The sequence below is a fragment of the Lepisma saccharinum genome, chromosome 7 (genome assembly GCF_977018435.1).
Source record: "Lepisma saccharinum chromosome 7, izLepSacc3.1, whole genome shotgun sequence".
NCBI classification, from domain to species: Eukaryota; Metazoa; Arthropoda; class Insecta; order Zygentoma; family Lepismatidae; genus Lepisma; species Lepisma saccharinum.
Genome location: NC_139235.1, coordinates 82,859,228 through 82,878,242, shown reverse-complemented (window position 1 = coordinate 82,878,242; position 19,015 = coordinate 82,859,228). Strand labels below are relative to the sequence as shown.

Genomic DNA, 19,015 nt, shown 5'->3' with positions numbered 1-19,015 from the left:
TCTCCTGTAACGCGTGTCCAAAGGAAAGAGCTGTCCCCTGTAACGCGTGTCCAAAGAAAGAGCTGTCCACTGTAACGCGTGTCCAAAGAAAGAGCTGTCCCCTGTAACGCGTGCCCAAAGAAAGAGCTGCCCCCTGTAACGCCTGTCCAAAGAAAGAACTGTCCCCTGTAACGCGTGTCCAAAGAAAAGAGCTGTCCCCTGTAACGCGTGTCCAAAGAAATGAGCTGTCCCCTGTAACGCCTGTCCAAAGAAAAGAGCTGCCCGCTGTAACGTGTGCCCAAAGGAAAGAGCTGCCCCCTGTAACGTTTGTCCAAAGGAAAGAGCTGTCCCCTGTAACGCATGTCTAAAGAAAAGAGCTGTCTCCTATACCCCCTGTCCAAAGGAAAGAGCTGTCAACTGTAACGCGTGTCCAAAGAAAAGAGCTGGCCCCTGTAACGTTTGTCCAAAGGAAAGAGCTGTCCCCTGTAACGTTTGTCCAAAGGAAAGAGCTGTCCCCTGTAACGCGTGTCTAAAGAAAAGAGCTGTCTCCTATACCCCCTCTCTAAAGAAAAGAGCTGTCCCCTGTAACGTTTGTCCAAAGGAAAGAGCTGTCCCCTGTAATGCGTGTCTAAAGAAAAGAGCTGTCTCCTATACCCCCTCTCTAAAGAAAAGAGCTGGCCCCTGTAACGTTTGTCCAAAGGAAAGAGCTGTCCCCTGTAACGCGTGTCCAAAGAAAAGTACTGTCCCAAATATCGTGAAACCCTAAATACAGAGCTATCAAAAGGAACATGCGTCCCAAGTAACGAGTTATCTCAAATGAGAAACTATGCAAAGACAACGAAAATAAGCGTATGTAGGCAATAGGCTGCAACCGCGCTAGAATTTGCCCCACCTGCCTAGTTTTGCAGACAGAGCAGAGGAAAGAAGAGATTCTTAATCCGAGTGTTGACATTTCAGAAGCAATTACGTTGCACTCTTTTATGCAACGGTCAAAAGTGAATCGACTTGCAAGGAGTCGAACTGAATAAAAATGACGTTGAGTCAGCACAGCAGACTGACTTACGTATACTTTATCGAATTCTTGCAATGCTTCCAAAAGTAAGGCGTTTCTGTGGCTTTGCTTCCAAAAGTTAGCATTACGCTGGTTCCATAAGTAACGCATTTTCGTACAACAAGAACATTTAACTGTTTACACAAGTGTCGCCTGTTTTCAATGTTTTCCCTGTGTAACTTTCCATGCACATGTCGAAAACAACACAACAAAGCATGTTTCGTTCTGGCAAAATAAATCCCCCAGTTCTGAATGTATCACAGTAACGCCAAATAATGCAGTACCTTTACAGTTACCAGTGGCGTGTGCTGAATCCAAGATCTGGACTAGCTCAACTGTTGCCAACTCCTAAGAATTCAGTGTTGCCAACTTCAGAATCGTCATTATCTTCTTATTGAAATTAGGTTTAATCTCAGTTTTTAATTGATTTTTCTTCAGTATTTTACTTTCTAGGCTTCAGGCTTCGCAGATAGCCTGGAATATACGCTCCTGACAGTTACTCATGTAATTTCGGTAACGTGTTACTATAGCAAGTAACGAAAAAGTAATGTGTGCGTTATATTACTCTCCAGTTCTATAAAACTAGTAATAAACGCACAGGTACCAGCGTGCGACCTATGAAATTCATGTAGAACATCAAACACCTGTTCAAAAAATAGGAACACAGTCAATGTAAACAGGTTAGAAACCATTAAGGAAAGATGTGAACATAACACAATCGCAAATAAATTCTTGCGTTTTTCAAACGAATTTTTGCGAGCAAAATTCTCCAAACATACAAAGTACAACCAACCCTACTGCATAGGTCTTGAAGCATACTTACTTCTCCGAGAAGCCGAAATTTTAACAATTTTTCCTGTTTCCCCATCCAAAGACTTATTTTCCTAATGCAAATTATGCGAGACTCAAATTGAGAGAACGTTTGCGATTTTCATTCTAAATTACTTCCGGACGCCGGTCATAAGACAGAAATGTACAGGGTCAATGAAGTTAGTATGAAGGTTTGTTTTATACGGCGTATATTGATACACTTGTAAGATGAATTGTATCATCTGCAAATATCTATCTATCTCCTTTTTTTATATTATTTATATATATATATATATATATATAAATGGATGCATGTGGGTGTGTGGGTGTGTATACTTGTTTGTTCCGGCATATAACTCTCGGACGCCTGGAGCAATTTCAACCAAACTTGGTACACGTATCACTTGCAAGCTGGAAATAGATACTTGGGGGGGTAAGACACCCCTGGCACACCTAGGGGTTGGGTGGGAAGGGGTGACATGTAAAAATAATCGAGAACCACCGATATTAAATTCCGCACAAACAGACATCCGTGACACTGTGCAATCCGCACAACGATGGTGTTTCTCGGGTTGTCTAACATTCAGGCTATTTTGCGAATGGAATCCATAGTTTTCGTGACACTCCCAATGCGGTTCAACTCCAAGTTCATCACCTATCAGCATGGGGGGGGGGGGTGAGAGGGGGTGAAAAATAAAATGCCACAAATGACCTAGATTAGTGTCGAATCCATAGTTTTCGGAGTCGCTAAGCTAATTGGTGACATTCACGATCACATTTAAAATTAGTTACATTTTACACTATAGTTAGAATTCATTATTTTCCTGTCTAATACAAGATTGGGATAAATAAATACCCGGGCAACGCCGGCTAATCAGCTAGTGTTGTATAAAGAGACAAACTGACGGAGTACTAATTGAGGTGAGTGTACCTCAGTCTAGCAATAAGACACCCAGTGACGCCAACTTATATGGGCTTGAGGGGATCGAACCTACCCAATAATTTGACTCTCATTATATTCTATTTTAGAAAAAAAAAAGTGCCGCGCTAAAGAAAACAAAATATTTAATCATTGTACATTTAGAGAATTCTCACAACTTAGCCAACTGATTGTTGTAACAAGCTGTCATGATATATTTTGAAATCTCCAATCCTTTTCAGTGTCCTATGTTGTTCACACTGTCCGTAATCACATCGTTATTAGTAGGACTAGGATTTTCGTGATTTAGCATATTCTCTTTGGTAAGGGTGATGGCATATTTGGCCATTTCTACGTGATGGAGCATAGTTTGATGGATTTTCGGTCATATTCAGCATAGTTTTGCTTTTTCAAGAAATATACAGTCATTTTCGAAGCGGATTCGTTCTTACTCGCATGTTCACTCGACGTTTCTTTTGTACTGCAGCAAAATCTTTTCATTTTTATTGAAAATTTACAGAAAGTATTCATTGTGCACTTCAACTCAGGGCCCGTAAAGTGAACTAAAAAATAGTACATATGTGAAACTATCTCAGCATTTAGATATTGATGTTTCAAAACAGTTCAGTTATAAGGACATATTTTTGAAATTATAGTGGATATTTTGTAAAATTTTAGGTCATGAGGGCATATTCTATCTTGCATATTTTGGTGATTTTTAAGTCATAAAAATCCTATCGCTAGTTATTAGCAAGGTAACGGAAGATAAGGCCTTATAACCAGGATGAGAACTGATATTCAGTAAAATTTCTCAAAATAGCCAGGCAAGAACATCGACAGATTAGTCACTCAAAAAGCAGTTCTTGTCGAAATAGCCACTTACGGCTAAAATAGACAAAACAGCCACCATAACATTCATTGGCTTGAAACGGTTTTTAAATATAATATAAAAGTTGTTCAAGCTCCAGGAACCCATGAATTGTAATTGGATCTATTGGGTTCAGCTGTAGGACTGGAACCTTTTATCTCGCACAATTTGAATCAGGGGTGCCCATTCCCCCCAAGGACCATCCCCCCAAAAGCTAAAACATTCCATCGACCTCCGTTTATGCCGAATGATTAACTCAAAATAATTTTGATCACACCAAATTTGCGCAACAATATAATACAGAGATATTTAAGCAATATATGTTTACTTAAGGCATTGTTTACAATATACAGGGTGTCTCATAAGTAATAGTGCAAACTGACGCAGGTGAATGTACACGATAATACAAGCAAAAAAGTCTCAGTAAACATGGGTCTTCAAACGAGCCATTTTCGAGATAATTGCGAATGTGTGGTTACAAGCCGTCATTGATGGCATTTTGTAAACACCGAGTGCTTTACTCCTTGCGCGGTCCGAGGTTTGCTCTTTGTTTACAAAACAGAACATTTCCGAGAGGTGGCTTTGCAATCAAACAGGATGTAAGTAGAATGTTCAATAAAAGCAATGAGATCTCCAATGACTTTTCGTACTGTATAATTAGCATTTTACCAACTAGGACGACGTTTACAAACAATGAAGTCAGTGGCGGCTTCTAATCACACATTCGCGATTATCTCGAAAACGGCTCGTTTGCAGACCCATGTTTACTGAGACTTTTTTGCTTCTATTATTGTGTACTTTCACCTGTGTCAGTTTGCGATATATATGTTGTATATTACTTTGACATTGATAGAAATAGAATTTTACATAAATGATGATAACTACTGACGTTGCACAGTCGTTACAGACAACTTGTTGATAATTTCCTCAGGCTCACGTCATTGTTAGTGTATTGAACCTTATTCTTAACAGTTCCAAACCTTCCAAATCGATTCTAGAGGCATAGGAGGTGATGTTTCATTGTAACCCCATCGCACCGATCACCCACAGGTAGGTAGAAAAACTGCACATATTAACCATAACCAATAATCAATATCAAGTCAATCAAACGAAACGATGCCCCCATTTTGTGTGTAAACTATACAATTTTGTTCACCCCCCTCCCAAATTCCCATGACGCAGGTGCGTCATGAATCCCCTCTGTGGGCACCCCTGATTTGAATTGGGTCGAAGTTGTGTATTGTTTCATTGAAAGGAAGTTCCTGGACTGTTCTGGAAAAAAGAGTCCCTGGACAGAATTTAAATTCACCCGGAGAAAAAAGGTTGCTTGACCTTTTTGAATAAACATAAAAAGTTTCTTTACGGTCTAACCCAATATTTTTGTGACACCCCTCTCCCCCATAAGTAAAGGAATTTAATCCGCCACTAGAACACAAAGTCGTCGATGATCGATCGTGTAGCTAGGAGAACCGGCTCGCCATACACTTTCACAGCAAGAGTAAGAAAAATATTTTCCTTCCATTTTAGCACTCGACTTGCATGTTTTAAAGATGTTGACCTGTCGTCGTTGCAACCGGAAAACGACAAGAGATGCAACGAACGAGGTTGAGTGTCATCTTGCTGCTGCGTCTTGAATTGCACAGACGCCTACCGCTCCGTTAGAAAGTCTCTAGCCAGTTTTATTACTATTGCGACTGCAATTTGTCCGTCGGCATGCTTACGCAAGAAACATTGGATGTTCTTTCTTTTATTGTCACTGAAAATGTCTCAAATCGATCACAAGTCTGTCAGATTTTGCCGCCTCGTATCGGAATAGTGTGGTTCTAGGGCTCACCCAGCCTCTAATCGAGTGGTTCTCCGCCTTCATGAGACCGCGGTTCGGTAAATTATTTTTTTAAAAGTCGATGACCCGATCCAAACAATTTTACTCCCAAATACCTTTTTACTCTTTTTAACTTGATGTACATTCATCAGCGGTTTGGTCTAGAAATTCCCAACTGGGCTGAGCGCGATTGTTAATTTAGAGCCAAAATGACCCAATTAGGTCCTTTGTGAAGAATATTAGGGGGTTTTGAAGAAATTTTGGGGGTGGTAGGGGTATGTTGGGTGTGTGTACATAAATGACTGGCATTCATTCCCATGCTCGCTTGAAATTAAATGTTAATAAATATATTATGGCATAATCATAAAATGCAATTGTTCAATTATGTCTAGGTTTGTTGGCAAATATACAGGGTGTCTCAAAAGTATTAGCGCAAACTGACACAGCTGAAAGTAGACGATAATAGAAGCAAAAAGTCTCGGTAAACATGGGTCTGTACACGAGCCGTTTTCGAGATAATCGCGAATGTGTGATTACAAGCCGCCACTGGCTTCAGTGTTTGTAAACGTCGTCCTATTTGGTAAAATGTACTTCGTTGCTGTAAGGTTCCATTTTCACTACGCAGTTCAGCACAACTGACGTGACTCCCACAGTACGATTAGACTGTGTACTGATTGTATCCATACAACGCCACCTCTCGGAAATGTTCTGTTTTGTAAACAAGAAGCAAACCTCGGACCGCGCAAGGAGTAAAGCACTCGGTGTTTACAAAATGCAATCAATGACGGCTTGTAACCACACATTCGCACACATTATTAGCATTTTACCAACTAGGACGACGTTTACAAACAATGAAGTCAGTGGCGGCTTGAAATCACACATTCGCGATTATCTCGAAAACGGCTCGTTTGCAGACCCATGTTTACTGAGACTTTTTTGCTGCTATTATCGTGTACTTTCATCTGTGTCAGTTTGCGCTATTACTTATGAGACACCCTGTACAATTAGCTTCAAATTAGTTGTCAGCCACTAGATTTAATGAAATGTTGTAGTTATCTCAGGCCAACATTATTATATTAGTTTCGTTAAGTGCTGATTTTCGTTGGCATGTTTTGCCGATCTCTCGCGGAGAGGTTAACATACCACGCTACGAAGGCAGCAGACCCAGGTTCGAATCCCGACCTGAGCATGTGTGTTCTTTGTGAGTGTCAATTAAATCATACCATCACTCATCCTCATCGTCGCGATTAGCCGAAAGTGACAGAAAAGCTAAGCTAAATTACAAAAATCAAATCACATCAAATCATTGGCATGTTTCCTTGTGAGCACCGAGAAATTTCAATACTTATATAATAATTAGAAAATTGATAACTCTTATTATTATGAGGGCCTTCCCGATGTCGCAGTGGTATCATCGTCGGCTTGTAATCACAAGGGGTTCCGTGTTCGATACCCGGTGGAGGCACACAGTGGTTCAGATCCCACTTTAAACTGTAGGTCTAGTCCCGATTAGCCTTACTGTGCATAAAGTGGACTTAAGATACCAAATTAATCAATCAATCAACCAAATCTATTATTATGCTCAGAGAAAATTACAAGTATTCTGATGTTAATGATGTTGGAGGGAAAACTATTTCAGAAGAGCATCTTCCGGCCCGGTACTGGGGCGCGATTCGGCAATTGAGAAACACTGTTCTAATCAATTGGAAGGGGGGACAGGGGGAAAGGCGACCGCAGCGTGGTACTGATCCCATCACCTCCACAATCTCATGTCGCTTCACGGCACGGTACAGTACACATGGACTTGTCAAATAGTTACTGAACGATGGCAATAGAGGACGTCCCTGATAGCTTAGTAAAGCTGTCAGTAACCTTGTAATAAGAGGTTCAAAGGTTCGATCCCTGGAGGCAGTTGCTCGGATTGCTTTTTAAACTGGTAGATCCAGTCTCGACTAGCCCGTCTGAGCACAAAGTAGGCTTGAACAAACCAACAATGGCGACAAAGCAGAGGAAAACATCGAAAAGATTTTCATAAAACCTAGATTATACTCTAGGGCTCTACAAAGCCAGAACACAGCGGTGACAAGACTCGAGGGCTCATGAGTATAAAAAAACCAGTAATCTATAAGACTCACTTGAACTGTGGTGCTGGAATCGTAGCTCTAACAATTTTTGTTCGTCGTCTCAACATCCGTCTGAGTGAAAGCCCTTGAGTGCACGTAACAATCAGATTTCTCCGAATAAAACGTGACGCATTACCACACCTTGGTAAATTTGAGTATAGCACAGTTTTTTTGTTTTGTTGGATGGGTGTGACTTTTTCAAGTCCGTAAGTATTGCCGCACTATTATAATATCCTTGGAGAAATACACAAGATTTAAAACATTAAGCAATACCCCTATAGTATATCTGTACAAAGTTACAATATAAACTAAAACAATTTTCAGTTTTTGTGAAATTTCAGACATCATTGAACCCAGCCCACGATGGTTCACAGATGCCTACTAACACACAAATAGTTATGATCCTTGTCAACCATCTCAAATCTACATTATTTGTTACAAAAAAAAAAGCATAGCTTTATATTATGTTGCCTCTGAGGGGGGAATTCCATGAAGAGCATCCAAAGCACCCAACAGGAAACCAGAATGGAAAATATTCTAGTTTACGTTTGGGTGGTTTGGATGCTCTTCAACGATTTTTTTTTTAAACAGCATCCAAACCACCTAACAGTAAACTAAAACTGAAAGTATTCTAGTTTGGGTGGTTTGAGTGCTCTGTATATTTTTTAAACAGCATCCAAAGCGCCCAACAGTAAACAAAAACGGGAAGTTTTCTGGTTTGCTTTTGGGTTGTTTCGGTGTTTTTATGGATTTTTTTAACAGCTACCAGAACACCCAACAGTAAACGAGAATGGGCTGTATTCTAGTTTACTTTTTTGGTTTCTCTTTATCATGAAATTCTCCACCGCAGCATGAACTGATATAAAGCGATGGTCTATTGTTTTTGTTTACTTTAAGATGGTTGACAAGGATCAAACTATTGGATTTCAACTAGTTTATTTTATTCATATAGGCACTAATGTTAATGTCTCGGATTGGCAATCCCCATAGATTATAATACATCACATTTACAAGTCCCGAATGAGACGAGTCTCTCAATAGTTAATATTGGTCTCGTCTCGTTGACTTTACAATCTCACTTCCACGATAACGCTTTCGTCTTGTATTGTAATCAAAGTGTCCTGGTGTATACAAAATGCACAGCGGTTCGGATCTTCCGATTAACTAGCATAAAGTGGACTTAAGCAAACAGTGGGGAATCACTTTTGGGGATGGTGATGAATCTCCTTGGATTTTGTTTTTCAACAACAAAAGACAAACAAAGACAACCATTCAAGTTTCCCATTGCTCTTACACGTTTTGTAGTAACTGTTACGTTTTAGTTTCATTTTGTTTCAAGTCTTTGTATTGCAAACGATTTCAAGCAGGTTTTCTTCGTGGAATGGCATGTGGTAAGGGCATAGAGTCCCATTGACGCTGTTATGTATATTACTTTCGAGACCTTAGTCCAATTCTATTACTTTCAACTAGTTTCCCAATTAACCTCACAATTCTTGATTAAGACTGAAACTTTGCATTTCCACTGGGAATCGAATCCGGGACTTCTTCTTCCATGCTTGCACACGATTTTCAGAATGTTCATGGTTCGAGCGTTGTTATTGTATGTGTGGTAGCCTCCCGTATAGCGTAGTGGCAACATTGTTGCCTTGTAATCAAGGCTCCCCGGTTCGATACCCGGTGGAGGCACATAATGGTCCGGATTCCACTATAAACTGTAGGTCCGGTCCCAATTGGCCTTACTGTGCATAAAGTTGACTTAAAACACACACTCACTCACGTACTTGTATGTGTGCTAGTTCCTCCGGCACTTGTAATAAAAAAGAAAACAATCTTTACGTCACTTTTCTGTGACTATGCACGGTGACTTGGGGAACACTCACAAACGAACACCCATACCTATGACCAGGCACGTAGCCAGAGGGAGGGCTCGGGGGGCTGGAGTCCCCCGCGAAATCACACAAGTATATATTTTGAATAGTAATTAATTTTACTTCCTTAGCAGGATTAAACATCTTGCATAAAAAGTTGTAATATACTGAGAAATTAATCTCGGTGTTTCTTTCTACCACCGTACACCCTTTTTAGCCTGTATATGGCGGCTACTGAAAAGCGATGAGACCGTCCCCCCAAATAAAATTCTAGCTACGGGCCTGCTACGGACAGGACTCGAATCCGGGACGTGTTTAGACTACGCAAGCACTACGACGAATCTTGGCGTATCTTCTTTCATTCAAATCACCAATAACTATAGGCGCAGACTTTGGGGGGCAAGGCACTTACTGCCCCCCAAAATTCACGTGTAAGAGCACATTTTATGTATATTTACATGCATGAAGTATTGTTTATGCTGATCTTGCCCCGCCCCCCCCCCAAACCAAAATTACCTTGACCCCACAAAATTTATATTAAGTCAACGTTTCTGCCAATAACTGAATCCCAAAACACACACAACAATGGATCACTTCCAATAATGGTTTACTGTTACCAAGCGCATAATCTTCCGGCTATGGATAAGCCAATCTTTCAGATCCTTTGTCATAAAACGCCATACTTCACAATGAGGAAATGCCGGCACACGTATCCCAAATTTCACGCACCGTTACACACTGGCGTGCTTTCAATCTAACAATAGCTGGAGAAAGCACCATGTTGTAACGTGAAGACTTGCACATAAGTGCCATCGACCTTTGCACCGTTACACACTTTTTGGCAATGTCGATGGAAGCTTTTCCGCCAACAATCACTTCCAACAAAGCACAAGCAACAATGTCAACTTACCAGAGTCTTCATTGTCGTTCCTTCCAGCAGCGTGCCAATTGATGGACTGGAAGTGACTCCAGGTCTCTTATATAAACTTCCTTTCCCCTGAAGCCCCTACTTCTTGGGTTCCTACGGCAACGGGCGACGCCGGAGCTGGTTGGCCTTCATCCAGTGGTGGACTTCCCACCGCAGGCCCTCGGGCTCTTCTCGTATCATCTCCACAGCGTCTCGTATTACTGTTCTTTTTTTGCAAATTCTTTCCTCCTCCTTCCTAAACTACACTCTTCGCGAAAGCTTACGTCGTTGTGTCCCTTTGTTCTAAGTTGTCTGTTTTTTAACGTTGTCGAATAAACACGAAAGGTACAAGAGGAGAACAGTGAAATATCCACGCATCCATAACCCACCCACCCCTCTAAAGTTTTCACAACGCTCAATTTATGGTCATTTCGACTCTAAATCTATCCTTACAGCCCCCTTAGCACGAACTTACACCCCCAGATGGAAAATTCTGGATAATCCCCTTAATGAGAGTAAAGGAAAGCATCGCGAAATAGATTGGGCTCGATGGTAACCTTTGGAGACTGGTTGAGCGCTAAAAAAAAACATCGGAAAACTGATTAAGCGCGAAGCCAACTCTCAGGAAACTGATTGAGCGCTAAGGAATCATCGAAAAACTGATCATGCGCGAGGAGCATCATCGCGGAAAGAATCGAACCGAAAGGTATAACCGCGGAGCTGATAGGGGCAAGATAAATTATCACGAAACCGGTTGAGCAAAAGGTACCGCCAGAAACGGATTCAGCGCTCGCTGAAGGATAATCGCAAATCGATTGAGCAAGCGTCCGCGAAACTGAGCGAAAGTGTTTGGAACTGATTGAGCGAGAAGAGAGCGTTCTTGGAACTGATTGAGCGAGAAGCTAGGGCCCTTGGAACTGATTGAGCGAGAAACGAGCGTCCACGGAACTGATTGAGCGAGAAGCTAGGGTCCACGGAACTGATTGAGCGAGAAGCTAGGCCCCTTGGAACTGATTGAGCGAGAAGCTAGGGCCCTTGGAACTGATTGAGCGAGAAGCTAGGGCCCTTGGAACTGATTGAGCGAGAAACAAGCGTCCACGGAACTGATTGAGCGAGAAGCTAGGGCCCTTGGAACTGATTGAGCGAGAAACGAGCGTCCACGGAACTGATTGAGCAAGAAGCTAGGGCCCTTGGAACTGATTGAGCGAGAAACGAGCGTCCACGGAACTGATTGAGCGAGAAGCTAGGGCCCTTGGAACTGATTGAGCGAGAAGCTAGGGCCCTTGGAACTGATTGAGCGAGAAGCTAGGCCCCTTGGAACTGATTGAGCGAGAAGCTAGGGCCCTTGGAACTGATTGAGCGAGAAACGAGCGTCCACGGAACTGATTGAGCAAGAAGCTAGGGCCCTTGGAACTGATTGAGCGAGAAACGAGCGTCCACGGAACTGATTGAGCGAGAAGCTAGGGCCCTTGGAACTGATTGAGCGAGAAGCTAGGGCCCTTGGAACTGATTGAGCGAGAAGCTAGGGCCCTTGGAACTGATTGAGCGAGAAGCTAGGGCCCTTGGAACTGATTGAGCGAGGAGCTAGGGCCCTTGGAACTGATTGAGCGAGAAACGAGCGTCCACGGAACTGATTGAGCGAGAAGCTAGGGCCCTTGGAACTGATTGAGCGAGAAACGAGCGTCCACGGAACTGATTGAGCGAGAAGCTAGGGTCCACGGAACTGATTGAGCGAGAAGCTAGGGCCCTTGGAACTGATTGAGCGAGAAACGAGCGTCCACGGAACTGATTGAGCAAGAAGCTAGGGTCCACGGAACTGATTGAGCGAGAAGCTAGGCCCCTTGGAACTGATTGAGCGAGAAGCTAGGGCCCTTGGAACTGATTGAGCGAGAAGCTAGGGCCCTTGGAACTGATTGAGCGAGAAGCTAGGGCCCTTGGAACTGATTGAGCGAGAAACGAGCGTCCACGGAACTGATTGAGCGAGAAGCTAGGGCCCTTGGAACTGATTGAGCGAGAAACGAGCGTCCACGGAACTGATTGAGCGAGAAGCTAGGGTCCACGGAACTGATTGAGCGAGAAGCTAGGCCCCTTGGAACTGATTGAGCGAGAAGCTAGGGCCCTTGGAACTGATTGAGCGAGAAACGAGCGTCCACGGAACTGATTGAGCGAGAAACGAGCGGCCACGGAACTGATTGAGCGAGAAGCGAGCGTCCTTGGAACTGATTGAGAGAAGAGCTAGTGTCCGCGGAACTAATTGAGCGAGAAGCGAGCGTCCGCGGAACTCATTGAGCGAGCATCCTCGGAACTGATTGAGCGAGGAATGAAATTCCATGAAACTGATTGAGCGAGGAACGAGCGTCCACGGAACTGATTGAGCGAGGAGCTATGGTGAAGAAAATTGAGCGCGAATAGCAATCGCGAGGAGGTTTTTCTTTTCGCGCTTTGCCAACCAGTCTTCATATCATCCGACACATTGTCGTTATGCCAGATACCTCCTTGATCCCGTTCGTATAACACTCTCTCCACAAGCAGCTACGTCACTCGCTCTTTTGTTCATGTCGTGTCTGTTGCTGCTTTCGACTCGGCTCGTTGTCACAAGCGAGAAAAGCATCCGTACTTAAAAAACCGGTGGGAGAGTTTCTGAATTGGCAACACCAAAGCTGTTTTCAGGAATACTTTTTTCCCACAGCACGCACAAACAATGAGGCGCCACGTCTCTTTATGTAAGTGTAACTCGTTGTCACGATTCGGCCTTGGAGAATTCTCGACAGCCAATTGGGACACGTGCTTTCAGGTGCATCCATGATGGCACGAATTCTTCCTCTTCAATGGACCGTTCCCCCTTTAATGTCCTGCAAATTGTGAGAGATGCGCAGAATTTTAATAATTCTGGCCCAGCATTGTATCGTGAGTGGATGACGTTATTGAACGAGGCGGGTTTCGGCATCATGACCGAGTTAGCTTGCATGGCACAGAGTTGAAGCCTAGTGGGTTCTAAGTTCGAATCCTGTGCAGGGCGTGAGCATTTCGTTGCTTTTTCATTCAGTTTATTAATTCCCCATTCGTTCTCGTTCATATGTGTACAGTTGAAATGTTGTTCTAAGTCCACTTTATGCACTGATAAGCTAACCGAACCAGTGTGCAATGTGCCTCCACCGGGTATCGAACCCGGAACCCTTGGTTACAAGGCGACGATGTTACGACTACGCAATAAGTGTTTAGTAAACAATATAGAGGTAGCGGCGATTAGGCCAATCGCCGCCACACAATAATTTTGCTTCTTTCGACTCTAGTTGGAAACATTCACGAGAGGAAGGTCTCGTTTTCATTCCAGTCTCGTCTAACGTGTAATGTAATACAGGGTAATCCACAAGAATGGAAACGTCCATTTAAAACTTTAATCCTGAAGCTGTTTAAAACTGAATGTTGTCGGTGGAGACGTCATCTTGTAAACATCACCTGAAGATTAAGGTTGCATGAAAATGCGCTTCTCTTAAAATTCCAGCCCACTATCATATTTCCAAGATGGTGTGCTTCAAGATGGTATGCTTTATTCGTGTCCCACCGTTCCTATTCTAAATAGGAGTCTCCATACTTACGGACCACCCTGTAGTAACATACAAACACGAAGTAAAAATATAGTTAGCACCGTTGGACATTTGCCTGACGCCAGCCACCAAGCCGTTTTCTAGATTCCTCTCCTTCCGAAAAAGTGCTACCTATGATAGTCCAAATTATGCAATTACATCTGCTTACAGGCCCGTAGCCAGGATTTTCTTTCGGGGGTCGGGGGCTCATCCGTTATCAGCAGAGGCGTCGACAGAAATATTTGTAGAGGGGCAGGCCATTAATTAATTGATTAGTAGAAATAATAATGACAATAATTATTACCCCGGTTCTAATTGTTATTTTACAGTAATAACTATTAGTTATTAAAAATAAACCAATTTTAATACAAATTCATTATTATTAATATTATAATTATATAAATGGGGAGACTTGGCTACTCGGTCCACCGTATGAGTGACATTATTTTTCTAACATTTTGTTCAGTTAGTTGTACTGAGATTCATAGTTATTGTATTTTGTTATAAACTTTTACATTCTGTTAAAAAAAATACTTTAAAAGTTAGGGGCAAATTTTACTCATAAAGTTTATATTGTGTGACCTCTCAGAAAGAAAACTATAAATTTTTGGAGCTGTCCCATACAGCACACACATATCCAGGAGACGTCTAATGGACGTCCTCTGGATATCCATGCCGAAATTCTGAATATCCATAGGATGTACCAGAATGTCCAGTAGACATCCATAGGATGTCCCCTGGATACCCATATGTCCGTCCAGGGTACGTCCATATGATATCCAGGAAAGACATGTTTTGGACATTCTGTGGATCATTTTTGGATGTGTTTTGGACATTATGTGGATGACTTTTGGACATGTTTCGGACATGACTTCACGTGATTTTCTGGATGTTTTTATTTCATTGTGGATAAGGATATATTCTGGACTAAAATTGTATCTAATCTGGACATTATGCTGATATTTTTCGCACATACTTTGGATTCGAAAAGAACATTCCTGAACTAGATTTACACAAATCGAAGACCTCGAGTACACATATGCTTAAAACAAGCACTCCACTCTCTCTCTCCATCTCTCACTCACTCACTCACACATACACACACGCACTTACGCACACAAATTCACACACACACGTATCTACACATCCGAAAAGTACTTTGTATGTACATGCATAAGCATAGTAAGCACCGCTTATTCTTCACTACCACGCAAGGCAACGTCCTCAGTTCGAGACGAGACACATGAAAGCCTCGTGGCAACTTTCGCCTGCTTGGCGCGCATGCGTGACTCGCTGAAAAGACAATGCGCCTACGGGCAACGCAATTCCTGTGGGAGATGTTTTTAATTTACGATTTATTACTGCATAACAGAGTTTGAGTGCTAACATAATTAACACTAGATACTATGACTGAATCTTTACACGGATATCAAAGCATTTATGTCAAATTTGTGATAACACGTGGACGTAATACCACATATCCCATGAATATCCAGAACTGGACGTCCTATGGATATCCAGAACGGGACATCCAGAGGACGTTCTATGGACATCCACAATATTCATGGATCTGAATTGGACATTGTGGACGTCCTATGGACGTCCCTTGCAGATGTATGCTGTATGTAGGATTAAATTGTAGAATATAAGAATATAAGCTGGTTGCGCTATTATATACTAAACTTTTTTCGCTCTAATGTTTAATATTGTTAAGGAAGTAAAATTAATTACCACTATGCACTATTTAAATTATATATTTGTAGGATTTCGGGGGGCTTCAGCCCCCTTGGCCCTCCCCCTGGCTACGTGCCTGTCTGCTTAGAATTTATTTGGTCGACCAAAGATCCAACGCGGCCTTCGATTTTTCCTACATGGCGTCTGTCTAGACTAATTTACCAAAGTTTTGAGCAAAGTTCCGTGTCCGAAATTCTGCCTGGGTATGGCTTCTAAAGCAATAATCTCATACCTCTGAATGTATGCCGGGTGGATACATGTCTGGCCGTTCACCTCATCATTATTCACCCTCATGGTCTCTATTAGCGTAAAGGAGCAAACAAGAAGAATCTTTTGTTGGATTGAGTTGTTGCTCTACAACCACTTTATGCACATATAGACTAATCGGGACATGACCTACAGTTTAAAATGGGATCCGAACCGCTGTGTGCCTCCACCGGAAATCAAACCTTGGACCTCTTGATTACAAGGCGACGGCCTTACCACTACGCAGGCATGTATCTAGAAATATGTTTCGGGGGGGAGGGGTCCAAACCAAGTGTCTCAGGAATAATAATAATGTTTAAATTAAAATTAATTAATTTAAATTAAATTAATACTAATTACAATACATACATTAATATTATATTATTATTACACGATTAGGTAAAAATACTATATAACAGCGCATATTCATTACGTAGCTTGTAGTTAAGATTGGAATAATTTACATAAAAACAAGTGTCCTGCCAATGAAATTAATGTCAAATAGATGAATAATTGAATATTTATCTAAAACAAAAATAATGTTACATGTAGTTGGAGAAAAGTGAGTTTCTGATTAATATTTTATGCATGTTATTTTGAGTAGTAGTGTACATAAATCTTCTTTGTAATGTGATTCAAAGCCGTATGATTCCAATATAATCTTTGCGTTGTAAAAAGTTCAGAGGAAATTAATAACCATCGATTATGCAACAAATGCTAATATTTACATTACTTAATTTTAATACTTCGTAATTCTCTTATTGAGGGGGGTCCGGACCCCTGTACCCCCTAAATACGTCCTTCCTGTTCTTCAAAGCTGTATGATCCCAATATAATCCTTGTCTTCCAATAAGCTCAGTGGAAATTATACAACAAAGGCTAAGGAATATATTTTTCATTATTTAATTTTAGTACTTATTAATCTTTCGGGGGGTCCGGACTCCCTGGACCCCCCTATATACGTCCTTGCCACTACGCCGCCAGAAGTACAAGAATCGAGGTGAAATATGAAACGTCCAAAGAGAAATAAAAAGGCAAGACAAAATCTTTGGATATAAGATCAGTTCTCATCTCGATTGTTACTGACGTATGTATCGCTCTAGTTCTCGTCCAGCCAATAGAGGGCAGAATGAGCATTGATCCAGAACATTAAATTGGCAAGTTCGCAACTCATCAAAAAAAGGAGACTACCAGAGTCTGTTGGACTTCCAACAATGGAGCGAAGTGGACTGTTGAAGTGACTCTCAGCAGAAGCGTTGCGCAATCACCTTTCAGCACTCCAACAAAAGACGAGAGTTGATTGGTCGTTCATTGGAAGCTTTCTCGTCCTGGTCCTTTTGATATCAGCTTGACGACTTTTTTTTCTTCCTTCTTCTACCACTTCACTTCAACAAAAGATCTGTCTTCCTGGAGGGAAAGTGGGTGCTCCATTTGGTATGCATTGCAAACTGACGAAGAGGATTGGCCCAAGGCTTAGCAACCAACACCTTTGATTCCTCTGTGGATATTGGTTTGCCGGTCCACTCGGGTGTTGGACTATTTGTAACAGGATAATTTGCCACCAAACATTGAGGATGCAGACAATTAGCCAACAAAAATTTAGAACATAGACAATTTCCCACCAAACATTGAGGATCCGGACAATTTTCCACCTAGAAATTGAGGATCCGGACAATTCGCCACCAAAAATTGAGGATCCAGAGAATTGACCCCCAAAAATTGAGCATCCAGACAATTGGCCACCAAAAATTGAGGATCCACACAATTTGCCACCAAAAAATTGACAATGTGGATAATTTGGCACCGAAAATTGGGAATGTGGATAATTTTCCACCAAAAATTAAGGAAGGCGACAATTTGTCTGTTTCAAGACGTGAGTACTGTATTGACTGTGGTGTCAAATAATACGGTGGAAATTATCGACTTGCTCGATTTTTGGTGACAAATATCGAGATGAGACGAGTGTGTGGGTCTCGTCTCGTTTGCAAACATCAGTCTCATTTGGGTCTCGGTCGCATACACAGGGTCCTTCTTTCCCCTTTGGGCGCCTGACGGCGGCACGCTTGGCGGCCGCCCGGACGCCAACTCCCGTCAAATCTCCGCTATGGAAACCGCTAGCCTCGAAATGACTGCAAGTTCTCAGAATTATTGTTACAGTTACATTCAAAATAAGCACGTTAATGTTACGGGGGATGTTGGAAATGTTGCCCTCGTGCATCCACTCGTTTTTGGCACGGTTTTGGGAAATTTGTGGCCTGATCCCGGAGATTTGTTTTCAATTTTATGCAATAATAGGCTAACGATTTGCCATAAAATGCCTTTTCTTGTTCCTTGCCCAGAAAATGTAGTCGTTTATGTTTAAAAACCGTCTCGTGACATTTCTGAGTGGCATTCATTCATTGATTCATTGAGTCGGTGTTTTAAGTCCACTTTATGTAAGGCTAATCGGGACTGGACCTATAATTTAAAGTGGGATCCGAACCACTATGTGCCTGAGTGAGTGGTATTCATGTTCCACAGGTATAGTGTTATTTTGTGACTGTTTTAGTCACAAGTGCTTCTCTCGAAGATAACAGCTTTTTCAGTGCCTAATCCATGAAAATTAAGAAAAATGTTCAGCACGTTTAGTTTGATTTGATTTCATTTATTTTACTTCACTTTTTGTATTTTGGAGATGAGTGATATGATGAAATTGATGAATGAACGCTCACAAACATCCATGGCCAGGCCAGGAATCGAACCTAGAACCCCTGGCATCGTAGCGCGATGTGCAGAACGATTATTGCCTATTTTGTATTTTGTTCTTATTTGCCTGCTTATTTTGAGAGTTTTAGTGCCTATCAATTCTCATCCTGTTTAAAAGCCCTTATTTAACCTCCCTTAGATTTCTAATAGCGATGACCGTGGATGGTGTAAATAATATAGGACTCTGAAAAGTATCATATAAAAATTATGTAACATTTTGAAAACAGTTAGTAATTAAACTTGCAAGAATTCTTTCAGTTTGTAATGATGAAAACTTTTCTTAATCGCAGAGACTTTTATTTCTAAATATATATATATATATATATATATATATATATATATATATGAGGCAAATT

At 41.7% G+C, this 19,015-nt stretch overlaps 1 protein-coding gene across 1 annotated transcript in view; it reads right to left on the bottom strand.

The window, feature by feature from the left end:
- LOC145989965 (uncharacterized) overlaps window positions 1-10,469 on the bottom strand; it is a 54,683-nt gene extending 44,214 nt beyond the window's left edge. The window contains exon 1 of the mRNA XM_083125517.1: window positions 10,351-10,469. Within this exon, the coding sequence (XP_082981643.1) occupies window positions 10,351-10,362 (12 nt within the window). The 5' untranslated portion in view covers window positions 10,363-10,469. The remainder of the gene's footprint in view (window positions 1-10,350) is intronic.
- Window positions 10,470-19,015: the final 8,546 nt, after the last annotated feature.